This window comes from Grampus griseus (genome assembly GCF_964374135.1).
Source record: "Grampus griseus genome assembly, chromosome: X".
NCBI lineage: Eukaryota > Metazoa > Chordata > Mammalia > Artiodactyla > Delphinidae > Grampus > Grampus griseus.
In genome coordinates this window covers 91,821,951-91,846,900 of record NC_138999.1, presented here as the reverse complement: position 1 = coordinate 91,846,900, position 24,950 = coordinate 91,821,951, and the positions used below count along the sequence as shown (strand labels likewise).

Sequence of the window (24,950 nt, the reverse complement as noted above, 5' to 3'; positions counted from 1 at the left end):
CGCAGTGGCCGGGTGAGTAGTCGGTTTGGTACGTGGAGTGAAGCTGCTGGGCTGCTGCTCTTCTTGCCGCTGCCAGGCTCAGGGCCGCTGGTCGACCCCCACCCTCCGCGCTCCCCTTGGCCTCGATGTTCTCACCTTACGGGCAGCTCTTTGCAGAAGCACGAGCTCCTCGCCCCGCTCCTCTTGGTTATCCCGCGCCCCCCCCTCGTCTCTCTTCCTCCCGGTCCGCAGCGGTCTCCAGGGTTCTTGGACGGTGGGAGCTATGGCGTCCCGACCTGCGGCGGGCCGCTGTTTGCCTACTCCTCATCAGGACCCTGCCCTTGGAGGGCGACGACCCCCATCCCAGCCGGAAATTCCACTTTGGCTTCTAACCTCTCCTCGCCTGATGTTCCTGACGTCGTTCTGGACTTCTTTGATTGGTAAGCGGGGTCGCCAGGCTGCCATGAGCTGGGAGGGCGGTGGGTGAGTGGGCGACCTCTTAGAAGGAGACGGCTGGAGTAGACGTGGGCCTGGGCTTTTGATCGGCTGCCCACGCGCGCTGCCTGCTGGCCAGTCCCAGGGGAGTTGGTGGTGGGGCTGGGCACGTCCAGCTGCGATGGAGCCCCCTTGTTTCAGGCCCTGTGTTGCCGTGGTACCTAATAGCGCTGAAATGGCGGGGGTCGGGGAGCTACCGCCCCAGGGTCCACCCCTCCATCTCCAGGGACTGAATTCTCCTCAGCCAGGTGTACTGACCCCTGTGTGTGAGTGCGCGGGGAGGGGGTGATGGTGCGGTGAGGGCCCAAGTCAGTATTCCGCCGTGCTGAGTAGACGGCTGGTGAAACTGGGAGTGCCTCGAGCGGCCTAATCCCAGATTCTGCTGCCCACTCTGCTCCGCCAGATAGGGTCCTCTAGCAACAACCCTTGTTATTAAATGCACCGGATGCATTCCTGCTTATTATCCCTGAATAGTGTTTCCTTGTCAGCCAGCAGAAGGATTCAAACAAGCCAGTCACATCCTTGCTTAGGCACCCGGGTGTACCTCACCCTCTTAGTACTGCAAAGCCCGCTTCCCACAGACCCTTCTGGTTCACGCTGTTCCAGAATGCAACCCCCACGTGTCCTGCATGGCCTGCGATGTCCTCCTCTCCTGGGCTGCCCAAGAGGTGGGTCAGTGGGCCTCCGAACCTGTCCCTATAACCACCCAGAAGGTCTGGACCACTCATGATTAGATGGAGATAAAACCCACAGCTGTAAATTTGCACTGCTAGAAATCTAAACTATTCTGACAGAATTTGTACAGACAGAAACGACAAAATGATGATAATAATAATTCCATGCAGCACAAGTGGCAGCACCATAGCAGAAGATGGCTTCAGTCCACCCACCTCTGGCTTGGGGGCCCAGTAATCTGCTGTGCCATTCTATTGCATATGCTTCTGTTGCAGTAGAAATCCTGATCATCCTAATGATAGGGAAAAGCAACCATGGCACTTTTGGGACGCAGTGATGAAATTAAACGCAACTTAAGCCAGAGTCCTTAAAACTTATTAAGCAACCATTGCCATAGGGGAGGCCCCTAACCCTAATGAAACTGATCTGATGCTCTCTGAAGGAAGAAATCTATAAATATGAGCAGATTAGAGAGGACACTGCCCTCACACACACACACACACACACAAAGTATATCCAGTGACAAACAAACAAGCAAAAAGAATCAGAGAGAAAGAAATCAGAAAACTTGTACACAGAGGGAGGAAACAATTTAAGTTGATACAAAGGTCCACAGTTTAATCCAGTTGGAAATCTAGAATTTGCTAAAAGAATTTATAGCCTGGTGAGACCTTTGTCCTTGGCAGACAGCTGTCTTCTCACTGTGTCTTCATATGGCCTTTTCTTTGTTCAGTGTGGGGAGAGAGAGAGCTCTGTGGCTTCTGTTCGTCTTCTTATAAGGATACCCCCCTATTGGATTAGAGCTCCAAGCTCATGACCTTGTTTAACCTTGAAGGTCATATCTCCAACTATAGTCACATTGGGGGTTAGGGGTTCAACATACCAATTTGAGGGGAACAGAGTTCAGTGCATAACATCTTTTTTTTGTTTGTATTTTTACTTTTGGCTCTGTTGGGTCTTCGTTGCTGCGCGTGGGCTTTCTCTAGTTGCGGTGAATGGGGGCTCCTCTTCGTTGAGGTACACGGGCTTCTCACCGCGGTGGCTTCTCTTGTTGTGGGTGCGCAGGCTTCAGTAGTTCTGGCTCGCGGGCTCAGTAGTCGTGGTTCGCGGGCTCTAGAACTCAGGCTCAGTAGTTGTGGCACACAGGCTTAGTTGCTCCGCGGCATGTGGCATCTTCCCGGACCAGGGCTCGAACCCATGTCCCCTGCATTGGCAGACGGGTTCTTAACCACTGCAGCACCAGGGAAGCCCCATTCCATAACATCTTTTTTTTCTTTTTTTATAAAATGTTTATGGCAGTTTAATTGCTTTACACTGGTGTGTTACTTTCTGCTTTATAACAAAGTGAATCAGCTATACATATACATATATCCCCATATCTCTTCCCTCTTGTGTCTCCCTCCCTCCCACCCTCCCTATCCCACCCCTCCAGGTGGTCACAAAGCACCAAGCTGATCTCCCTGTGCTCTGCGGCTCCTTCCCAGTAGCTTTCGGTTTTACATTTGGTAGTGTATATAAGTCCATGCCACTGTCTCATTTTGTCCCAGCTCACCCTTCCCCCTCCCCGTGTCCTCAAGTCCATTCTCTGTTAGGTGTGCGTCTTTATTCCCGTCCTGCCCCTAGGTTCTTTATGACCATTTTGGGTTTTTTCTGCTTTTGAGATTCCATATATATGTGTTAGCATTACGGTATTTGTTTTTCTCTTTCTGACTTACTTCACTCTCTGTGACAGACTCTAGGTCCACCCACCTGACTAGAAATAAGTCAATTTCATCTCTTTTTATGGCTGAGTAATATTCCATTGTATATATATGCCACATCTTCTTTATCTATTCATCTGTCGATGGACGCTTAGGTTTCTTCCATGTCCTGGCTATTGTAAATAGAGCTGCAGTGAACATTGTGGTACATGACTCTTTTTGAATTATGGGTTTCTCAGGGTATATGCCCAGTAGTGGGATTGCTGGGTCGTTTGGTAGTTCTATTTTTAGCTCCTTAAGGAACCTCCATACTGTTCTCCATAGTGGCTGTATCAATTTACATTCCCACCAACAGCGCAGGAGGCTTCCCTTTTCTCCACACCCTCTCCAGCATTTATTGTTCGTAGATTTTTTGATGATGGCCATTCTGTCAGTCCCTAACATCTTGATCCATATTTTGGGTATCTGTGAGGCAAGTGATTCCCAGAGTTCTTTACGTCAAAGGGGACAACATTTAGGCAATGACCCAAGAGTTTATAAAAATGTGAAGATGGGCCCATTTGTTAGCCGGGGCATCGAGTACTAAAATGACTGAAGTTTGGTCAATTGTGCTGACTCTTTGGTCCTGTCCTTTATCATAGGCATCTTGGTTAAGGGATCGAAAGCAGTAATATGGATGATGGTGACCATACCATATGTAGTGTACAATGCCCAATATTGCCCACTCAGTTGATTCCAAGGGGCTCCGCAGGTAGCCAAGAAGTCTGGGAGAGGGGTGTCTCCTTCTACCACTATCTCATCTGGCAAGGGACTAAGGACAGCTGAGGCCATGCCCTCTTGCAAGAAAGATATGCCAGAAAGCTATCTGGTATCAAGGAGGCCTCAGTAAGCATGCTGAGGTTTTGGGGTGCTGGTTCCATGATCTAAGGCATCCTGGGCACCTGGGTACAGAGGGTCACAGGCCCAGGGTCTGTGAGAACCTCTATTTTGAGGATGGCCCAGTATGTGGCTGACAGTTGCCACTCTAATGGTTTATAATACAAGGCCAAGAAGGGCAGTTTCTTGCCTCAGTACCCCGTGGGCACCTTACAGCCATCATGTGTGGTCCAGAGATGCCATGGGGCATGAACAGAGGTTACTAAAGCCTCAACAATGAAGGAGCCTCTGGAGACACTACTGGGAGTGTCCAGTGATTTAGACTTGGACAGATTCTAGAGTTTTTTGTTGGAAGACGCTTTTAGCGTTTTGTTAATATACATTCTTTTAGTAAATTCTTGATTTCTAATTGGATTAAATTATAAATTGAAACAGAAACAGACATAAAACGAGTTTATATATTGATTGGTTGATGAAAATGTTGTAACCAGAGGCTCGCAGGAACCTAACCCTGTATTTCCCCTAGGAGCAGTGGTTTAGTAGTCACTGATTCATTACTTGTGGTGACTTTGTAGGACATATAGTGAACACACACACACATTGCAGGAACTGATGTTCCTTGGTCAACGTGTGGGAGTACATTAGGATGACAGTGATGCTCAGGGCCTGGTTCCCATTCCCATGCCCTCTCCCATGCCTTCAGCAGGAAAGAGCCCTGCTGAAGGTCTCAGGTGTGTTGGGTGAGCACATCAGAGAGCTTTGGAAAGCCCAGCTGTCTGCAGGGCTCTGGCTGGCTACTTGCGTATACTCAGCCAAGACACCTCCAGGCTGGAAATACATGATTAGTGAGAGAAACGCCAGCTCCCAGAATGAATGTCTTTGAGAAGACAGCCTTGAAGCCAAAGAGTGTGAAATGACTTTGTTGGGCGAGGGCCAGAAGGTTGTCTCTCTGTGTCAAGCCATATGCCCAGTTCTAAAATCAGAGGTGTACAAGAGCAAGGTTGACATGGGTATGACAAGAAAATGCCCAGGTGGGGAAATGTGACTTTGTGCTAGAGGCCGTAGACTTGTTAGCTCAGCTCAGGAGGGCACTGAGGGTGGAAGAGTACTTTTCCTGGGGCAGTCAGCTGCCCCTGGAAGGACAGCCACCGACCTGGAGAGCTGTGTCCATTGCTGATTACAAACTGGGGCTCTTTAGGGGGTTGAGGTAATGCATTTTTCTGAGGGCTGCCCCCTGCCTGCTTCCTCTCCTCTCCACTTCCCAGAATGCCTGCCCCCGCTCCCGCAGCCCCTCATCCTGCTTGGTAACGTGGACCCAGTCTTTGTGCCCCATCCTCTGGATAAAAGCTGGGGCGGGGGAGGAGGAGTCTGCCTCACTGCGTGCTTCTGGCTGACTCACCGTGGGGAGAGAAGGGGGTGGGGAGAGAAGGGGGTGGGGGAGAGAACGTGTACCCATACGACTATACATGTCTACATGTGTGCAGGAGAAGGGAAAGCCCTGGAAAGGTGACAGCTGCGCTCTTCTCTGCTGCTTGTCCTCTGGGAAACAATGTGGCCTTTACTGATGACCAGTGACTTCTCTGTTTCAGCAAAAACTATGCAAATGAAAGTGGTCCAGAAGGTTTTGGACAGGATGCTGATGGGATATGGTATCCATCTGACTCCACATATTGGAGGTAAACCGCTTATAGATGTTGAGGGCTTTTTGGTTTTTTTGGTGAAGTATAGTTGATTTACAGTGTTGTGTTAATTTTGGGCACACAGCAAAGTGATTCATATATATATATATACATATATATATATATATATATATACACACACACACACACATATATATATATATATGTGTATATATATCTCCTTTTTCATATTGTTTTCCATGATGGTTTATCACAGGATATTGAATATAGTTCCCTGTTCTATACAGTAGCACCTTGTTGTTTATCCATTGTATATATAACAGTTTGCATGTGCTAGTCCCCAGCTCCCAATCCTTCCCTCCCCTACACCACGCCCCCCACCACCTTAGCAACCCCAAGTCTGTTCTCTATGTGTGTAAGTCTGTTCCTGTTTTGTAGATAAATTCATGTGTAGACACCTGGGGTTTTTCTGTTGAGGAGAGCTGAAACACAGGAAGGCAGCCCACCACGTAAGCATACCAGTGGCCCTCTCCCAGGCTCTACAGCTTTGCCTCTCGAGATCCCACCTTCCTGACTTGCAGAGACCTGCAGTCGGGGTGCTTCTGGGCTCCCAACCTCCAGGCCTTTTGCTCTGACCCTGGAATTTCTCCCACTTCTCTGGCTTCACATGCACGAGGCCTTCTGCTCGCTCCACACTCCCTTGAGAAGGTCCCACACGTGAAGTACACTCCCTGGTGTGAGTGGAGGAGCACTACCCACAGAATGGGTGTGCAGGCCAGAGGGCGCTATGGTGCTCAAGGTAGAATTTTCTGCTCCATCTGTCAGGCTCTATGGGGAGGGCAGTTGAGCACACCTTCTGTGCACCCTGGGTACTCACCATATAGAGTTTCTTCAAAACTGAGCATGTGATCTCTGTCTAGTCTACGTCACCTACCCGGGACCCAGGTGCTTGCCCCTCTGTCCCGCAAGCCTTCAACTCCCACCAGGTTGGTTGTATTGGTTCTACCTCCGGAAAACATCCCAAGTCCCTTCTTATCTCTCTGTTGATCATGAGCCACCCCCAGATCAGGCCTTGGGCATCTTCCTACTGAATTTCTGCAACAACTTCCCAGCCTCTCGTCGCCCTAATATTAGTGTTGGTCCCTCTAATCCATTCAGCACACTGCAGTCAGCATGGTCTTTATAAATCAAGCCTGATTATGTCAGGAACATCTGATGACTTCAGCTGTCCAATAAAACCCAAACCCTTTAGCCTAGCATTCAGATTTCTAGAGCAGAGGTGAGAACTGGCAAAGAAAGAGAAATAGAAACCACCACGAAGCCAATGAGTCAGTTTCTTTCTGTATTCCCTCCTAGCCTTCCCCTTAGAAAGGGCAGCTAGCCTGGGCCACACAGCTTGAAGTGACAGGAAACCTGCCCTAAGCCCACAGAACAGGAGTAGTATTCTTTGGCCCAGGGGACACCCAGGATCCCTAAGCCAGTGACAGAGAAAAGGAAGGGTACATTAATTAGAGGTTCTATGGGAGGTTGAACTAGATACCAACTCTGAGGAGCTAATGAACGCTCATAGTTCATATTTGTGGAAATGAATACAAGCCTTCTGAATATGCGGTGCCTCCACCCTAGAGAGCACACGGCTGTGAGGATTTGGCACTTGGGGGTGGACCAGTGAGGGCACCATTTGCCCTGGGAGCTACCTGGAAAACCAAGGCCATTGCCCTGGGCCCTGAGCTTTGGAGGTGGGTCCCCTGACTGTTGCTTTCCCTTTGCTGCATTGTTCCCTCCAGCGTGTGAGGGGATAAGGTGTAGCGCGCATGTTCCAAGGTGAGTGTGTGTGTACCTAGGGGCTGGGAGGCTGGGGTGGAGAAGGCAGAAAGCAAGCTCCTTCAGTAGCCTTACGTTAGAAGGACAGCAGTGGCTCTAGGTGGGGACCTTAGGGAGGAGAGCGAGGGCTAGAGGGCTGGGTATAGGGGAATTCAGGTGTTAGAGCACAGCCCCTGCCCCTTGTATGATATCGTTTGGGGCAGTGGGCCCAAACACTGGTCGGTGTCAGGGAGTAGCTGCCTCCTTTCCTCCTTTCTATGTTCTCCTATATCTCAGCAGAGACTTAACAACCACAATTTAAAAACACCAAGCACATTCTCCCATTGTTTTAAGCAAGATAGCATCTCAGCAGGCATCCAGGGCCAGAAGGAGGGAACAGGGCCGAGGGCCAAGCTCTGGGGATTGTCAGGTGTGGAGAATCTGCATTATCGCTGAGGCACCTCATCACCATCTTTCAGACTCTGATCTGTTTACACCTGCTGCCTAAGGTGGGAGGGGGTGGGTTACATTACTTTTTTGGAATGCAAACCTGGGACATATGAGACAAACGAGGTCCCTGGATAGATTTGGCCAAATATTCGATGAAGAGGGGAGTGCAAGAACAACTTTAGACTTTCTTTATACAGAAGGGGGCACCGCAGGTGCTAAGTCTGGGGATGTCGTGTGTGTGTGTATGTGTGTGCACGTGTGTGCACGCACGCGTGTGAGTGTGTGTACTTGGGGAGCAGGGAGGACAGTAGGTGGGGTAGTTGCTCTCTGAATGGAGTGCGTGGCAGGGCTGGGGGAAGCGGAGAACAAAGCCAAACACTTCGGGGCAAGGTGTGTGTCCTAGGAGGTAACTTCCCTGCCTGGCCTGCAACTGCAGCATGCTCTGGAGAGGAAGGAAGCTCAGCCCGGGGGGGCAGGAGAAGAGGAAGGTGAGCATCTGCCAGGGGCCCATAGGTACCACGGGAGCAAGGTTAAAGTTGCTGGGGGTGTCTCGCTGGGAGAAAAGAGCACCTGGATAGAGATTTGCAACTTGATTCTGGAAGAGAGTGAGACTCTAGCAATCAAGGAGTGAACATACCGGCTTACATTTTGAATTGCTTTAATTGAAGGAAGAAAGAGGCAGCAGGAGAATGAGAGCTGACACTGGACAGAGTTGAGTAGAGACGTCAGGACAGAGAGGATGAGGGATGAGGGTCAAGAACAGTGAGGACAGGAAGGAGAACACTGCCTAGAGATAAGTGGTAGTCTCAAGAGCACTCAAAACCCATTCGAACCATTGCCTGCTCCACGGGCAAGTTGAGCCGAGCCCATCCCCAGGTCTGTGAGGTTATCAGCGGCAAGCAGGATCCAGGCGGTGGCACCTACCCTGGGAGAGTCACCTGCCATCACACCTGTTCCTCTTCTCAAGCAGGGCTTCGGGGAGAATGGGCCAAGGGCTTCAGAGTTTAGGGACCCCTAGATCTCCCTGTGAGGCCTCCCACTAGATTGAGTCGAACCTCTCTTTGTGTGTGAGGTGGAGGAGAGCCTCAGGGTTTAACCCGTTCTTCCTCTTCCCCCACAAGTTCGCAAGCAGAAGCCTTGGGAACTTTGTCCTGTTCAGGTTCAAAGAGGAGCTTTATTTTCCCTCGAGAAGGAAGGGGCAGTGAGAAGAGGAGGAGGAGGAGCGAGGGAAAGCTAGCAAAGCAGCTTCCCTCTGGGCAAGAGAACTGGAAGCCACAGTGTTGTGAAAAGCAGCTGCCTGAGGGCGTCGCCCAGCCCAGCACCTCCTATGACACAGGCACTCCCATATTGTGGAGTGAAGGAATAAATGAGACATTTTTTATTCTTCCTCCCTTCGCCTTTCCTTTGAACCCTGAACCTGTGATAGACACTAGGGAGAGAGAGACGTTGGAGCAGTGAAGTTCAAAGAGGAAGGGAAGTGGTTACCCGCACAACTTTTCTTGCCTTCCTGAGCTCATCAGAGAGGACAGTGATAGGTTATGGAGCTGAGGTCATCACTGCAAAGATGGGATTTAGGCACCTTATCTGGAGGCTTCTTGTCTTAGTTCTGGCCACTATAGCAAATATCCCATAGACTGAGTGGCAACAACAGAAATTTATTTCTTATCCTTCTGGAGGCTGGGAAGTCCAAAACCAAGGTGCTGGGCATTTTGGTTTCCGGTGAGAGCGCTCTTCCTGGCTTGCTGATGACTGCCTTCTGGCTGTGTGCTCACACTGTGGAAAGAGAGAGAGTTCTGGCATCTCTTCCTCTTCTTGTAAGGGCACTAATCCCATCATGGGGAGCCCCCCCCCATGACCTCACCTGAGCCTAATTACCTCCCAGATACCATCACACTGTTAGGCTTTCAACATGGATTTTGGAGGGTACACAAACATGCAGTCCGTAACACATGTTTTTTTAATTTATTTTAGTTTTTGGCTGTGTTTGGTCTTCGTTTCCTGCGCGTGGGCTGTCTGTGGTTGTGGCGAACGGGGGCTACTCTCCATTGAGGTGCGCGGGCTTCTCACTGCAGTGGCTTCTCTTGTTGCGGAGCCCGGGCTCTAGGCGCATGGGCTCCGGTAGTTGTGGCACACGGATTCAGTCGTTGTGGCTCGCGGGCTCTAGATCACAGGCTCAGTAGTTGTGGCGCACGGGCTTAGTTGCTCCACGGCATGTGGGACCTTCCCGGACCAGGGCTCAAACCCGTGTCCCCTGCATTGGCAGGCGGATTCGTAACCACTGCACCACCAGGGAAGCCCAGTCCGTAACACTTTGAATTTTCCTGTTAGAGATGTATGGATACTTTAGCTAAGTTCGCACACTGATCACTGCTAGCACATAAGGCGGCCCCTCTGGGCAGATAAGTAGAACAAGTTTCCCTTCTTCTGGGCTGCATTTCTGTGCCAGGACACATGGCTTGATGAGGGGAATGTGGACTGCATTTCAGCTCGCGTTTGCTCTTTTAGCTGGGAGCCCTTGGACAGGGCTCTGTGCTGGCCCTTTAGGGTCCTCAGGATTCCACCGAAAGGGATGGAATTGCCTGAGTGGCACTGAATGGTCTAGAATGAGAAGTACGACCCTGGGATTGGTGGGGTCCCTGGCTCCCCGGCCCTGCTGGGTTTTGTTAACTGTCTTACACAGCTTCCATTCTCTAAAGGCATGTGAGGGGTGCAAAAGGTTGTAATAAAGGACTGTGTTTATAGGAACCCCTGTCCCTACATAGCACATTGCTGGGGCTTGTTCAGAGTAACCCTAAATGCTGGAGTCTGGGATTTGCCCTAACACAGAAACCCATTTACTTCTCAGTTGTCATTCAGACAATTATTCCCAGTAGAACTTTGCTTTCTGAAGCATTAGGCTTGGAGTAACACATTTCTGTCTTTGCAGCTCAGCTTCTGGGCAGTTATCCTTCAGGGAAGCCAGCAGGTTGAATCACAAGAGTCACACAGGTTTCTATAGCAGCAGTGTGATGTAATACACAGAGAATAATATGGCCTAGCTGTAGAGCTGGTTAAAGACAGCTTTGAGCCAATAGAAAATGAAAACTTCTTTGTGCACGGTGCCTTACAGTTCACTATATGGACCTGGGGTTCTGAGAAAAAAGAAACACACTCAAACGCATGCTCACACATTCACTCACACTTACACATTAAATCTGTAACGCATATAAGCATTCTCACACATTCACTTACACAAACACTCACATGCTGACCCATTCACACACAAATATAGTTACACATGCTCTTAACATTTTCACATCAACATGTTCACACACGTGGACATGCTCACCCATTTTTCACACAGGAACATGCGGGTGCAGTCACACGTAGACTCCTACACTCGCATTCACTCACACGTGAACATGCTCGCACACGGACGTACCTGCATAGCTACTGAAACAAATGTGCTCAAACGCATACACACTCACAGATCACTCACACGTGAACAGGTTCACACGTTCACACAAATGAACATGCTCACACGTACGTGCATATTAACTCAGTCACACACAAGAATGTGCTCACACCCTGACAGACACAATATCATCCACTCACAAACTGATAGTCACTCGCAAACAGACATGCTCACGTACACTCATACTCACACATCCACTCACACACATAAAATCATACGTTCATTCACACTTGCACATGAACATACACCTATCGACTCACAGTCATTCCCACACGAACACACTCACACATTCAGTCACCCATAGGAGCACATTCTCACACTCCTTCACACGAATGAGCACAGTCACATTAACATGCGTATATGCGCAAACATGCTCACACATTAACTCACACGTAGATGCACTCATGTCCAATCACAGGACACTCACACTTTCATGCAAACTAAGATGTTAACATTGTCACCAACATGAACGTGTTCTCACACACAAAACTGCTCCTCCATTTACTCACACACGAAAATGTTCATATGTTAATCCACACATGAATACAGTCACATAGTCACATTCTGAATGTACACATATTAACACACATTTCAGTACAATTACACATATACTAACATGTTCATTCCCACAGATACCCATATTCACACATTCACTGAATGAACATATTCACACTTTAACATACTCAAACACAGAAAAACCTTACACATTTATTGACACAAAGGAAAATGTTCACATAAATGCACATCCTTATATTCGATCACACACACAAAGCTGCTCAGACACTCATGAGCACAAGCAGACATTAACTTGATCAAACAAACATATTGACATATTCACTCACATGAACTTGTTCAGAGATTAATTCGCATATACAGACACACCCCACATACACTTACAACTTCACTTAAAATTATACATCGTGCTCACATACATAAACTTGCTTACACGTTCAGTTGCACACAGGAAAAATAATTATACATCAATACCTTCACACACACCAGCTTTTTCATACCTTAATTAGTTCATGTGAATATGCTCCCTTACATGCACATGCTCACACACCTCTATATGAATGAGCACACAAATTCATTTAAACACACACAAAAACTTTCACACTTGCACATTAACATGCCCAAAACACAAACGTGTTCAGACTTTCATTTACATATGTTCATGCTCAAACACACAAGTATACTCAGACATTCACCCACACATAAACATACCTAAACATTAACATTCCCAGACACACAAACGTGCTCACATTATCTCACTAACAAGTGGACACTCCCACTTTCACTCACATTCGCACATAAACACACACACACATTCTCATGGACTTACATACAGACATGACTGCACACTCACACACAGTCACTCCCTACGGGCACTCACACACATTCACACATGGACATGCTTTCACCTTTATTTAAAAAATAACATTCACACATACACATCACTCATGCATGAACAAGTTCACACACATGAACACGTTCACATATTCACACAGCTACGTGCTCATAAACACACATGCTCTCACGTTTATTTAAAAAACAGCATTCACGCACACCCCAAAAACACTCATGCACAGACATGGACACGATCAGACTTTCACATATAGACAGGATCATATTCACACACACAATCTCTCACATTCAAACTCACATACACTCACACACTCATAGTTGCACATAGACATGCTCACATTATCACTTCCACACAAATGAATGCACTTTTAATCACAAACATAATCACATTGACTCACAGAAAAGAATACACACATTAACATGCCCCTACACAAAAGTATGTTTACATATTCATTAACACACACATGTTCCTGTATTCACTTAAACTTGCATTTAATAATATGCCCCATATATATGTGTGTGTGTGTGTGTATATATATATATATATATGCTCATGCATTTACTGACATAAACATTTTTGTACATTTACTCCGACACAAATGTACAAAAAGACAAATACAAAGCATGCATTCACTCACATTCCTGAACATACCTGATATGCTTCCACATTCATTCAAACACGGGAACATGATCACATGTATATACTTACACAGTCATTTGCACACAAACATGAACATGTTCACATATGCACACAGTGAACCTGCTCATAAACTCACAGGTACCCTCATTAACACAGTCATGTACATGCATGTGATCAACATTCTCACATACACATACACTCATGCATTGACTCAGAAATAGATGCACACATTAACAAGCTCACAAAAATGAACACGGTTACACATTCACTCACAGATGAACATGCTACCATCATGCACATGCTTACAGATTCACTCATACACGTGAACACAGAAACACACATTACCACACTGACATGTGAACAGGCTCCATTCACTCTTACACACAGACATGATCACATACATCCACAAGTTACACGTTCACTCATATGAACGTGCTCACAGACTTACTCCCATTCCTAGATAGACTGACATATGCACACATTCGTTCCAATACAAATATACTCAATTTAACGTGGTTATGCATTCACTCACCCACCCGAATATGCCTCACGTATACGGTGTCACTCATGTATTTACTTACGTGCATCAGCCTACTCATCCTTAACATGTTCACACCCTCACATGCACAAACACTAACCTGTTAAAATGTCCAAATTCTTTTTTTCTCTCTCTACTGGTAGGTTTTTTACTATTGCTGACATATTAACTATACAGTTTTTAATGACTCTGCCCCTATTGGCACCAGCCACCTCCAGATGGAAATCAGGGAACAATTCACCCTGTGCAGCAGAGTGCCTCTATATGGGGACATTTTAGTTTTGCTGGCAGTGGTAAAATTAAAAGTATCGGATATGCTTGGACTTAAAGGGTAATTGGGGACTCCAAGGTCCTGGAAGGAAAGGGGGGAAGGTCTCAAACTCTAGAAGCTGGGTCTTGAAACTTCATTGAATCGCAGGCATGTCAATCCTCGCCTTTCAGCCAATGAGTTTAGAGCTCCCTATGCGGGGTGGGGGGGGATGGGGGGAAAGCAGTTCTCTGTTTACCCTTCGAAGTTGTGGCTCCCGTCAACTGCCTATCAGATTCTTTCCCGCCTTGTCCAATGGCCTCCCAGGCACACTTATGGTTGGCTGCTCCTCGGGCCCCTCCCCCCGACCCTTCCTGTCACGAGTCCTCCAAAGGCCACCATCACAGACTGTTCCGCTGTCTGCCGCCATCTTCTCTGCCTCCCACCACCCCCACCCCCCTCACCCGCCCCGTCCCAGCAGGCTCTGCTGCCAGCAGCGAGACTTAGCTCAGCAGCAGCCATTTTTGCCAACTAGGTCTAGCAGCCGGATCGCTTCTCTGGTTGAGGCACGGACTGGTGCGTCTTTCCTGCCATCTCTGCCACAGAAATGCGGGGCTCAGCCACAGGTGGTCAGAACAGAGCAGGCAGTGGCATGGCCAGCATCCCTGGCCCAGTCCCAGGAGGAGCGGTGCGGGAAGAACGGCGTGGCAGGGGTCGCAGTGTCGCCGCCCATAGGGATTTACAGGCGGTAGTGCGAGCCCTTTGGGAAGAGCAGGGCGCCCAGCCCATAGTCCAGGAGGACTGGGGTGTAAAGTTGGTAGAAGAGCAGGAAGAGGAAGAGGAGGAGGAGGAGGAAGTGGAGGAGGCGGAGGAGGCTGAAGAGGACGAGGAGAAGAAAGAAGAGGCGGAGGAGGGAGACAGACACAAGGAAGAGGACAAGAATTATGTGGACAAAGAGGAGGAGGAGGAGGACGGTGAGGAGGGCGCAGAAGTGGTCGCGGGTATCTGTGAGTTCCCCACCGCGCGGTTTCGGTCCCTTCCCTTCTAGACCCCGTATTCGTTATAAAGGCCGTATCCTGGCCCGGCCGCACGCCGGCCACGCGGTGGTCAGGCGCTGCACTTGGGAGCCCAGGGAGCCGGGAGAGAGAGGGGACCAGATGCTGGAAGGCGAGTGCCAGGCAGAGGGCAACCCGCCCTGGGAGCCGCGGGAACCTGCAGAGGGGGCGGCATCCTAGAAGGCAGAGGAACCAGCGGCGGCAGCAGTGGAGGCCGAGTTCTGGTTGGGCGAGGTCCTGGCTGATAACTCCGAGTCCTGGGAGGCTGGGGCCTGAGGACCCGACGACGGGGCCGAAGCTGGCGAGGGGCGGCCCAGACCTCAGGCCCTTGCAGCCCCTGCTGTGGCATCGGCCTCAAAGGCAGGCCGCGCTCAGCGCTGGCCTCTGGCGGTTAGGCAGCGGGTCAAAGCTCTCAAAAACCGTCAGGCACGTTATGCACAAGTTGAAGCCCAATTCTCTAAAGACCTTTAGGATCTTGAGAAAAATTATGCTGCCTTCTACCACCCGAGGGGCAAACAAATGGCATACCTCACTTTTGGCTGACGGGCTTCTAAAAACGTAAAGATTCTCAGTAGGATGACCTGAGAAAATGATGAAATGGCACAGGGGCACTTTTCAGTGGTTGAGGAATCAATGAGCTTCGCCGTAGAATTTGTCTTTAAATCGGGCGAACATTTTCCAGTGACGTTCTGGCAGAAACATACAAAAAAGCTCTCAGGATCAGATGATTTCGATCCCTTCTCCAAAGGGCGAGAAGTAATCAGCAGCACAGTGTGTGAGATCTACTGGGAAGAGGGGGAAAATGTTGTGAAAACTGTCAAGCAGCAGAAGTGTGAGGGCCATGGAAGTGTTGTATCAACCAGTAGGAGCATGGCCAGCTATTCTTTTCATTTCTTTCTTTATTTTCTGACATATTTGTCTTCTCCAGATCCTCCCGAGGGCAGAGAACTAGATTCTGCTGCTGATGTTAAATCGGGAAATGTTGTCCACCACCTTGTGATGCCAAAGTCCGTATCATTCGACACTAAAGAAGAGAGTGAACATCGGTATGAAAATGCTGATGAAGAGGAAGAGGATGGAAATGAGAAACCAGAAGAAGGATCCAAGCTGGATATGGTCTCAGCAGAGGGCAGCTCTGGAGAATACAGGTATTATTGAATAGTGCAAGCATTCCTGACATATACCTGTTACTAACAGCTTTATGTTTTGTTTTGTTTACATCCTTAATCTACTTTTTGTTTATCTTTTTAACATCTTTACTGGAGTATAATTGCCTTACAGTGGTGTGTTAGTTTCTGCTTTATAACAAAGTGAGTCAGCTCTAGTATACCTATATCCCCATTTCTCTTCCCTCTTGCATCTCCCTCCCACCCTCCCTATCCCACCACTCTAGGTGGTCACAGAGGTCCGAGCTGATCTCCCTGTGCTATGCAGCTGCTTCCCACTAGCTATCTATCATGTTTTTAATAATTTTTGTAAAGTAAATAAGAAAAAATTGATGAAATTTAGTTTTGGAAGAACAGTTTAATGTTAATAATGTACTTGTATTCTAGATGGTATAGAAGGCAGTGTGTTCTGAAATGTATTTCATTTACAGCCACAAGTCGTTTGTCCTGTAGCTTTAAGACTACTACAGATGGGAAATTTATCAGACCTGGAAATAGAGACCTATATTTTTTTAGAGGTCTAAAATATAGAGACCTATATTTTTAGAGAGTGGCCACCAGGAGAAGCAGCTAAAGCGACCAAGCTGTGCACTAGCTGTACCTTCATCACCTGCCCACAGAAATGGAGTCTCTTGGAATAAAAATGCCTTTGAGAAGGTGACTGCTTACAAAGTACTAAAAAGTTAAGGATTTCAAATAAGACTGCATTTGATGAGTAATTCACAAATATTACTTCAATTTAGATTTTTTATTCAAAAGAAAAATTAGCCATAGTAAGATTATTGGCTATCACTGAGTTGGTAATTCAGTCTTAGTTTCTCTTTCCTCTACCCATTCATCTTTTCCTTTCTCTCTCTCATCTCTCTCGCTCTCTCGCAATATCACACTCTTTCTTTCTCCCTTTCTTAATTTTTACACCTGCGGATGTTTGATAATAGCCTCTTTCTCACTTTACAGTTACGGATACCAGAGGTCTGGGAATATAAGGGATTTATGATTTGTGTAAGGAGCATAGGCTCTTAAGGTGGAAAGACATTTAAATCACAGAGTGGCCTTTCAAGAACAAAAGCTAGCATTTATAGTGGTGGGCAAGAGAGAGATGAGGTTGGTGTGATGAAATGATGTGCACCCTGACAACCAAGGGTCTGGGTTACAAGAAGAAAACGTTTTGTTTTCTCCTTGGAGAGCCAACAGATGTTCATAGTATTGACTCCTATTTAGAAAGTCCCTGGTGCATGTTATTGGTGTACAATTGTTAATTGACTCTTCTCCCACCCTACAGTTGGAAGGCATAAAAAGAAGTGGACAGCGAAAGAAAAGAAGAAATTGTTCTTCACGGATATTCTAGTTTTCATTAGCCCACAATACAAATGTTGTTTCAAACTTCAACATCCCAAAATGATATTAACTGACATCTGACTTTATTCTTACCTTTGACAGATAAATTTGACAGTATTGTTCACATTGAAAATAAAAGCTTGTTTGACATGAATAAGCTGCAGAGTTGGGTTTTTTTTACGTAAATAATACTGACTCCAGTGTATCTTGGTTCTATTTATTTCGGCCCACCTTACTGTCATTGAAAGGGATTTGTTTCAACTATTTGGTAAGCCTGTTTGACATCCCTTTATAGCAGCCTCAAATAAATTGAAATATTAGATTATAAACAAGTTGTGTGGCAATAGAGATGGTGGCCCAGCCTCTAGTATATGTTACTGAAAGAAACTGATGGATGACCTAGCTTGCCTGGAGACCAGATGGTGCTAGTGGCCTGCCATGGAGCAGCAGCATCAGCGTCTGCTGGGAACGTGTTTGAAATGCAAATTCTCAGACCCTGCTCCAGACCTGCTGAATTGGATATTCTGAAGGTAGGCTGCTAGCCATCAGGTTTTTACAAGTCCTCCAAGTGCTACTGAAGCACACTAAAGTTTCAGAACTGCTGCTTTAGAGCAATGGGGGAAACGTTTAACTACACCCACAGTAGGACCAGCCTTAATTCACTGACTTGGTACTATTGCAGGTAAACTGAACAGGATGGTGAGATCTGGACTGAGGAAGACACTAGAATTCTCCGGGGCCTGAGACACAAAGACCTCCCGGAGGGATGTGTTAGTTTCCTAGGGTTACCGTAACAAACTACCACAAAGCAGGTGGCTTAAAACAACCGAAATTTATTCTCTCACCGTTCTGGAGGCCAGAAGTCTGAGGTCAAGGTGTCGGCAGGGTTGGTTCCTTCTGGAGGCTCGGAGGAAGGATCTGTTCCATGCCTCTCTCCTAGTTGCTGGTGGTTGCTGTCAATCCTTGGCCTCATTTGGCTTGTATATGCACGATTCCACTCTCTTTCTTCATCTTTACATAGTGTTTTCCCCTGTGTCTCTGTTTCTGTGTTCTTTCTCTTCTTATAAGGACACCAGTCATATTGGATTAAGTGCCCACCCTAATCCAGTATGACCTCATCTGATCTTTTATTACACCTGCAAATACCCTCTTTCCAAATAAGGTCACATTTACAGGTTGCGGGGGTCAAGACCTCAACATGTCTTTTGCGGGGACACAATTCAGCTTATAACAAGGGGCAAAGATTCAGTAGTGGAAGGGACGAATTGGTAAAGGAGAAACCTAATTCTAAAATGATAAAAGCATTATGATACCATGCACATATGAAGGTTAAAGACATGCAAAATTACTAGGTTGATTATAGATACATCTATTTGTAGTAAAAGGCATACATAGGAGTAATGCATACATATGTAGTATGCAGAAAGGTGTGTATGAGAACAATAAACTTATTTAAGGCAGTGGTTAAATCTATAGAAAAAGACAGAGAATTCAGTTGGGGAGAGGTACACTGGGTTTCAATTTTATTTGTAAGCTTATGTTTCTTAAGACGGCTGATGGTTGCATGGGTGTCGCATTTTCAGACCTTTGTCGAGGTCTGAAATATGTCCTAATTTAAAGAAAATTAAAAGAGGAAATGGGCCTAGTATCTGGAACCTCTTTAAGGGAAAAATGTGAAGTGGTACTTGAGCAGAGCAGAGGATCAGAGAAGGGGAGGACCAGGGGTTTGAGGGTAGAAGGCCTTATTTCTACATTCAGTTAAGGCTGCTTGAGAGCTTGCTAGTTAGCATCAATACCGCTTTCTGTTTTCTATGCTAGTTCCTCGCGTATGGAGAGTAGATTAACATTATTTATTTATGCGTGTATCCCCCAGCTCCCTAAAGTGTGAGCTTCTGACTTGTTCGGAACGTAAAGGCTTTTATTGATTTCTCTCTCCTAAAGCACTGTGTTTTCTTCTTCGTAGATGTTTGATAAAGGTCTGTTAAAGTGAAGTGAGTGTAAGGTATCCACAACCCTTTCCCCTGTCACTGGTGTTGACATTTAAAAATGCGTTATCATGTAGTAACACAGAGTATTCCTCATGGCTAGAACAACAACAACAAAGGCACAAGGCCTTTTGTCACCATTGTTTAATGAAAGAACAGTCCAAGTAGAAATTTATCCATGTAGGGTCCCTGGAAAGTCCTCAAATTGGTTTGGTTCCTTATGGTTCATGCCATGCCGGCAGGGAGTGTGTGTGTGTATTTCTGTGTTAATATAGTTAGCGTATTAACTTTAGTTAATAGTGAATATTAAAGGCCTTTACCTGGGCTGAAGAATTTTCGGAGGCTCACTTTATTTATTTATTATTATTTTTTGGCCACGTCGTGTGGCATGCAGGGTATTAGATCCCCGAACACGGTTGGAACCCGTGTCCCCTGCATTGGGAGCAGAGTGTTAACCACTGGACTGCCAGGGAAGTCCCGGGAGGTTCACTTTAGACAAACGCATGCACACCTCTTTTTGAGATAAGCCTGTTTTGGTGCATGCTCGGAGTCCATGTCCCTGGCCCTTACCGAGCTCCAGTTACCTAGGGCCCTGAATTTACTCCCCAGGTGGCCCCATGTCCCAAGCCCCAAGAGACATGTGTGTTCCTCTTCACTGCGTCTGTGCTTCTGAGGGCTGAGTGGCACTGTCAGTGTTATACTCAGGGCTGAGAGGTATCTACGAGGTGAAGGCTGCGTATTCAGGTAACAGGACAAGTGGGCTACGTTATCCACATGGATGCACCTGAAGCCTCTCATGTTGAGGGAGGAAGCTCAGGCTTGCTGCTCTGAGGGTTTGCTGTAGCTCTAACATATCAGGCTTCTCTGAGTCTCTGACAGACGGTCCCTAAATCAATCAGGGACAAATCCTGCATTTCCTGCTTCTCTGGGTGTTTGTGGGTTTTCCTGTATCCTCATGTATAAAATATGTTTTCAGTGAGTCCTTCTGCCTTGAAAACTTTGTGCTTCTTCTAGGAAAAGACCTGTCTTGTCCCTCTCTGCCTCGTCCAGGAAAGCTTAGGGTATTCTGATATTTTCCTTGGTTATGGCCCCATCTTCTGAAAGGATTTGATCCAAAAACTCTCCTTTTATTCCACTACCTGAGAGGTGACCATTGGGAGAAAAACAGAGGGGTAGGGTGGGTGCCGGAGTTGGAAACAGTGTTCTGTCCCAGTTAGGGATATGCTAATGACACTAAAGTTAGTGATGAAGAATCACTTTTACTCTAAGCCGCCTAGTTTCAGATGCTTATAACTCCAAGGAATACAAATGAGAACACGTTTACAAGTCTAACAGGGCAGGATTCTCAGACAATGGTGTTTTGTGAAATGTGGTATTATCCAGTCCCGTGAATCACATCATATAGTAGGATCGGCTTTGAGGCATAAAATGTACATTTCTTAGAAGTCTGAGCAATGAATTATGTGTGTTTATAGATAAGGAATTGATTTCATCCCCAAATCTATGAAGAAAATGAGTTTAAAACGTTTCGAAGAGGTACCTAAAAGTTGACTCTTCCCTCTCTCTCCCTGTCTTTCTCTTTCTCTCATCCAATTATTTACTGTGCTGCCTTTCTCTCCGTTTTCTTGCCTTATTTTAGACCTCATCACTTTCTGACAAATTATGAACTGTTTCATGTATACAGAAGATAATTCAGCATATATGTAAGGTATATCATAATAATATAGAAACCTGTGTACCCAGCACCAAGCTTGTGAACTAGAACACGGCTAATGCCTTGGAAGTCCACCTGTGCCCTTCCAGATTCCTCCCCTCATTCCTTCCCAGAGGTAACCACGATCCTGAACTTTGTTAATAATTCACATTTTTATACATTCACTGCAGAGGAATGTTCCTTTAAATAATGTTATTTCTTGTCCATTTTGGACTTCATGTAGATCTAGTTTTACTAGATGTATTACTTGTCTTACTCTTTCTCTATCCCCCCAATTTGTGTTTGTGATCTTTATCCATGTTGATGTGTGCAACTGTAGTAATCACTTTTCATTGCTGTATACTTATCCACCATATGAAAATTCCACAGTGTGTCTCTTTCCTGTTGATGGACATGTGGCTTGTTTCCAGGTTTATGCTTTTGCAAATTATTTTGCGACGAACTTTCTCATTATATCCCCGTATGCCCACATACAAGAGTTTCTCTACTTTCTCAGTTGAGGGCAATTTTACGCACTACCCCTCCGCCTCAACCAGGGAGACATTTGATAACCTCTGGAAACCTTTTGGTTGTCGTAACTGAGGGTGTGCTACTGACATATAGTGGGTGGAGGACAAGGATACTGCTAAACATCCTACAATGCACAGGACAGTTCTCTACAACCCAGAATTATCTTTTCCAAAATGTCAACCATTGAGAAACCCTGATCTACAGTATAGGCCTAAACATGAAATTCCTGGGTCATAGGGTCTGCCCATGTTCAACCTTACTAGGTAACACCAATTATCTTTCAAAACGGTTGTACTAGTTCATATTCCCCACAGCAGAGGATGAGATTTCTATTTGTTCCACATTCTTGCCAACTCTTAGTATCATTACCTTCATTACTTCTTGCCTGAACTTTGCGCTAGTCTCCTAACCTTCTCCTACCTCCATATTTTTCCCCACAGATACATGCTTCATGTACTTGCTAAGTCAACCTTCCTGAAACCCAACTCTGGCCATGCCAAATTCCTGTAAGAAAATTTTTATGTCTCTACTGCTTACACAGTAAACTTGGTATTTAAGACGCACACAAAAGGGCCCACTAGCTCTGTAGACCTAGTAATACCAACTTATTAGGTGGTATTCAAATAAGCCCTGCCCTTTCTCTGCTCTCTGCAGCATGTCTGTTGTTGAAGACTTACCCTTTCTTAAGTCTCTTCTACATTCATTTCTATGTCCATTAATTCAGCCAGTTATTAATTCTTTTTAATTTACTGAGTATTTGTCTCTCTCTGTCTCACTTAGTTCCCTTAACATAATACCCTCCAAGTCCATCCATGTTGCTGCCAATGGCAAAATTCCTTTTTTATGGCTGATTAGTATTCTATATATACATCACATCTTCTTTCTCCATTCATCTGTTGATGGACACAGATTGCTTCCATACACTGGCAACTGTAAATGACACAGCTATGAACATTGGGGTGCATGCATCTTTTTGAATTCATGTTTTTGTTTTCTACAGATAGATGCCCAGGAGTGGAATTGTTGGGTCGTATGGTAGTTCTAACAACTACAAACTAAAACTATTTTTAGTTTCCTGAGAAATATCCATACTGTTTTCCACAGTGGCTGCAACTCTTTACACTCCTGCGAATCTGTGTGGGATGGTTCCCTTTTCTACACATCCTCGCCAAAATTTGTTACGTGTGTCCTTTTGTGAGGTGATGTCTCATTGTGATTTTGATTTGCATTTCCCTGATGATTAGTGATGTTGAACATGTTTGCATGTGTCTATTGGCCATTTGCATTTCCCCAGAGACTGCAGTGGAGACTTCATTCTTAAGGCTACAAGAAGCCATCAAGGGGCTCTAATTTGGGAAGTAATTTGTGTTTTAGACATGTCACTCTGAAAGCAATGTGAAGAAAGGATCAGAGAGGAGCAAGAATGGAGTGCTCATTAAAGCAGTGATTTATGTGAGAGATGCTGAAGTCCTAGACTAAGGTAGGGGTATTGGAAACACATGAAGAAGTGTATAGAACTGAAAGTCAACAGTTGATTGGCTATGGGTGATAACTGGATGTGGAGATACAGAAGGTGTTATAAGCATAGATGAATAAGCGGTGATAGATGTACTGACCACTAAGTATGCCTGAGTGTGAGCAGGGAAAGAGGAGAAACCCCAGGGAATTCCCTGGCAGTCCAGTTGTTAGGACTCTGTGCTTTCATTGCCAGGGGTGTGGGTTCAATCCCTCATCAGGGAACTAAGATCCCACCAGCCACGCGCCGTGGCTTGGAAAAAAAAAAAGTTGAGAATTGTTCCCACCTCTTCTTTTGCCCCAGGAATAGCTTATGTAGAATGACTATTGAACTTCCTTCTGTGTCCACATATGATGGAGGAACAAGGACCTATTAGCGTCCTGTTGCTGCTATAAAACACAAGCACAAATTCAGTGGTTTAAAACCACACACATTTATTGTCTCACAGTTCCGGAGGTCACAAGTGTGAAATGGGTTTCTCTGGGATGAAACCAAGGTGTCAGTGGTGGCCATGCCCTTACAGAGGCTCTAGGAAAAATCTGTTTCCTTGTCTTTTCTAGCTCCTAGCACTGCATGTTTTACCTTCCTTTCCTCGGAGCCTCTTCTTCCATCTTTAAAGCCAGCCAGGAAGCATCTTCAAATCTCTATTTCAATCTTCACATCGCCTTCTCTCTTACAAGGACACTTCTGATTACACTGGGCCAACCCAGATATTGCGTGATATCTGCAATATGCCGCAAAATCTCCCCACTCAAGACCCTTAACTTAATCACATCTTTAAAGTCCTTTTCGCATTATAAGGTAATATATTCCCAGATTCTGAGGGTTAGGATGTGGAGGTCTTTTGGTGTCTGTAATTCAGCCTACCACAAGTTCCTGTGAAACACCAAAATAATCAGAAAAAAGACTATGAAACAATGATTTTCAACACACTGGACAAAAAGCTACAAAGGACAATGATAAATGAGAGATTGGAATCAAGTCAAAGCTAGCATCATACTTACTATTGAAAGACTGAAAGCTTTCCTCTTAAAAATCGAAAGCAGACAAGGATGCCTGCTCTTTCCACTTCTATTTAATAATGTACTGGGGGTTTTAGTCAGGACAATTAGCCAAGAAAAAGAAATAAAAGGCATGCATATTGAAAAGGAAGAAATAAAACTATTTGTATTTTCACAAGACATGGTCTTACATATATATCTATATCTATACGTATATATCTATATATATAGATACGTGTAGATATATACGTATCTCTCTATATATAGATATATATGAAACACATTTTGCTAAGTAAAACAAGCTAGTGAAAAAGGCCATGTATTGTTTGCTTCATATGATATGAAATAGCCAGAGAAGGAGAATCCATAGAAATGGAATGTAGATTAGTGTTTGCCTGGGTCTGAAGTAGGAAGCAGGGATGGACTGCAAATGGGCCCGGAGGATCTTTTTGAGGTGTTGGAAATTTTCTGAAATTGAATAGAAGTTATAGATTGTGGTGATGGTTGCATAACGTTGTAACTTTAATACAAAAATCACTGAACTTTCCAACTAAAGTATGTAAATTTTATGTTAATTGCATCTCAATAAACATGTTATTTTGTCATTGGTGGTTTTTATCTATCAATGCCTACATTGAGATTAATTTAAAGAGAGTAAGAGAGAATTTTTTTCTTTCACGTTGGTACAAAATATAAAATGAACAATGTTTACAAGAATTTGTACAACGTACATAAAGATGATACCTTGGGGGGCTTCCCTGGTGGCGCAGTGGTTGAGAGTCTGCCTGCCGATGCAGGGGACA

At 45.8% G+C, this 24,950-nt stretch overlaps 2 protein-coding genes across 4 annotated transcripts in view; both read left to right on the top strand.

The window, feature by feature from the left end:
- Positions 1–24,950, top strand: part of LOC309839348 (uncharacterized protein) — a 57,000-nt gene that overhangs the window by 17,936 nt on the left and 14,114 nt on the right. The gene's annotated exons all lie outside the window — the stretch shown is intronic.
- On the top strand, positions 34–17,515 carry LOC309839347 (uncharacterized protein). Of its 3 annotated transcripts, none has more exons than XM_082681089.1 (6): positions 372–419; positions 5,315–5,401; positions 5,804–5,874; positions 14,398–14,836; positions 15,846–16,065; positions 17,366–17,515. In XM_082681089.1, the coding sequence occupies exons 4-6, from the start codon at positions 14,470–14,472 to the stop codon at positions 17,376–17,378; spliced, it is 600 nt and encodes a 199-aa protein (XP_082537215.1). In that variant the 5' UTR covers positions 372–419; positions 5,315–5,401; positions 5,804–5,874; positions 14,398–14,469; the 3' UTR covers positions 17,379–17,515. The 3 variants fall into 3 exon arrangements, with proteins under 3 accessions (XP_082537216.1, XP_082537215.1, XP_082537214.1); XM_082681088.1 differs by having other exon boundaries at positions 14,398–14,869; XM_082681090.1 differs by lacking the exons at positions 5,804–5,874; positions 14,398–14,836 and having other exon boundaries at positions 34–419.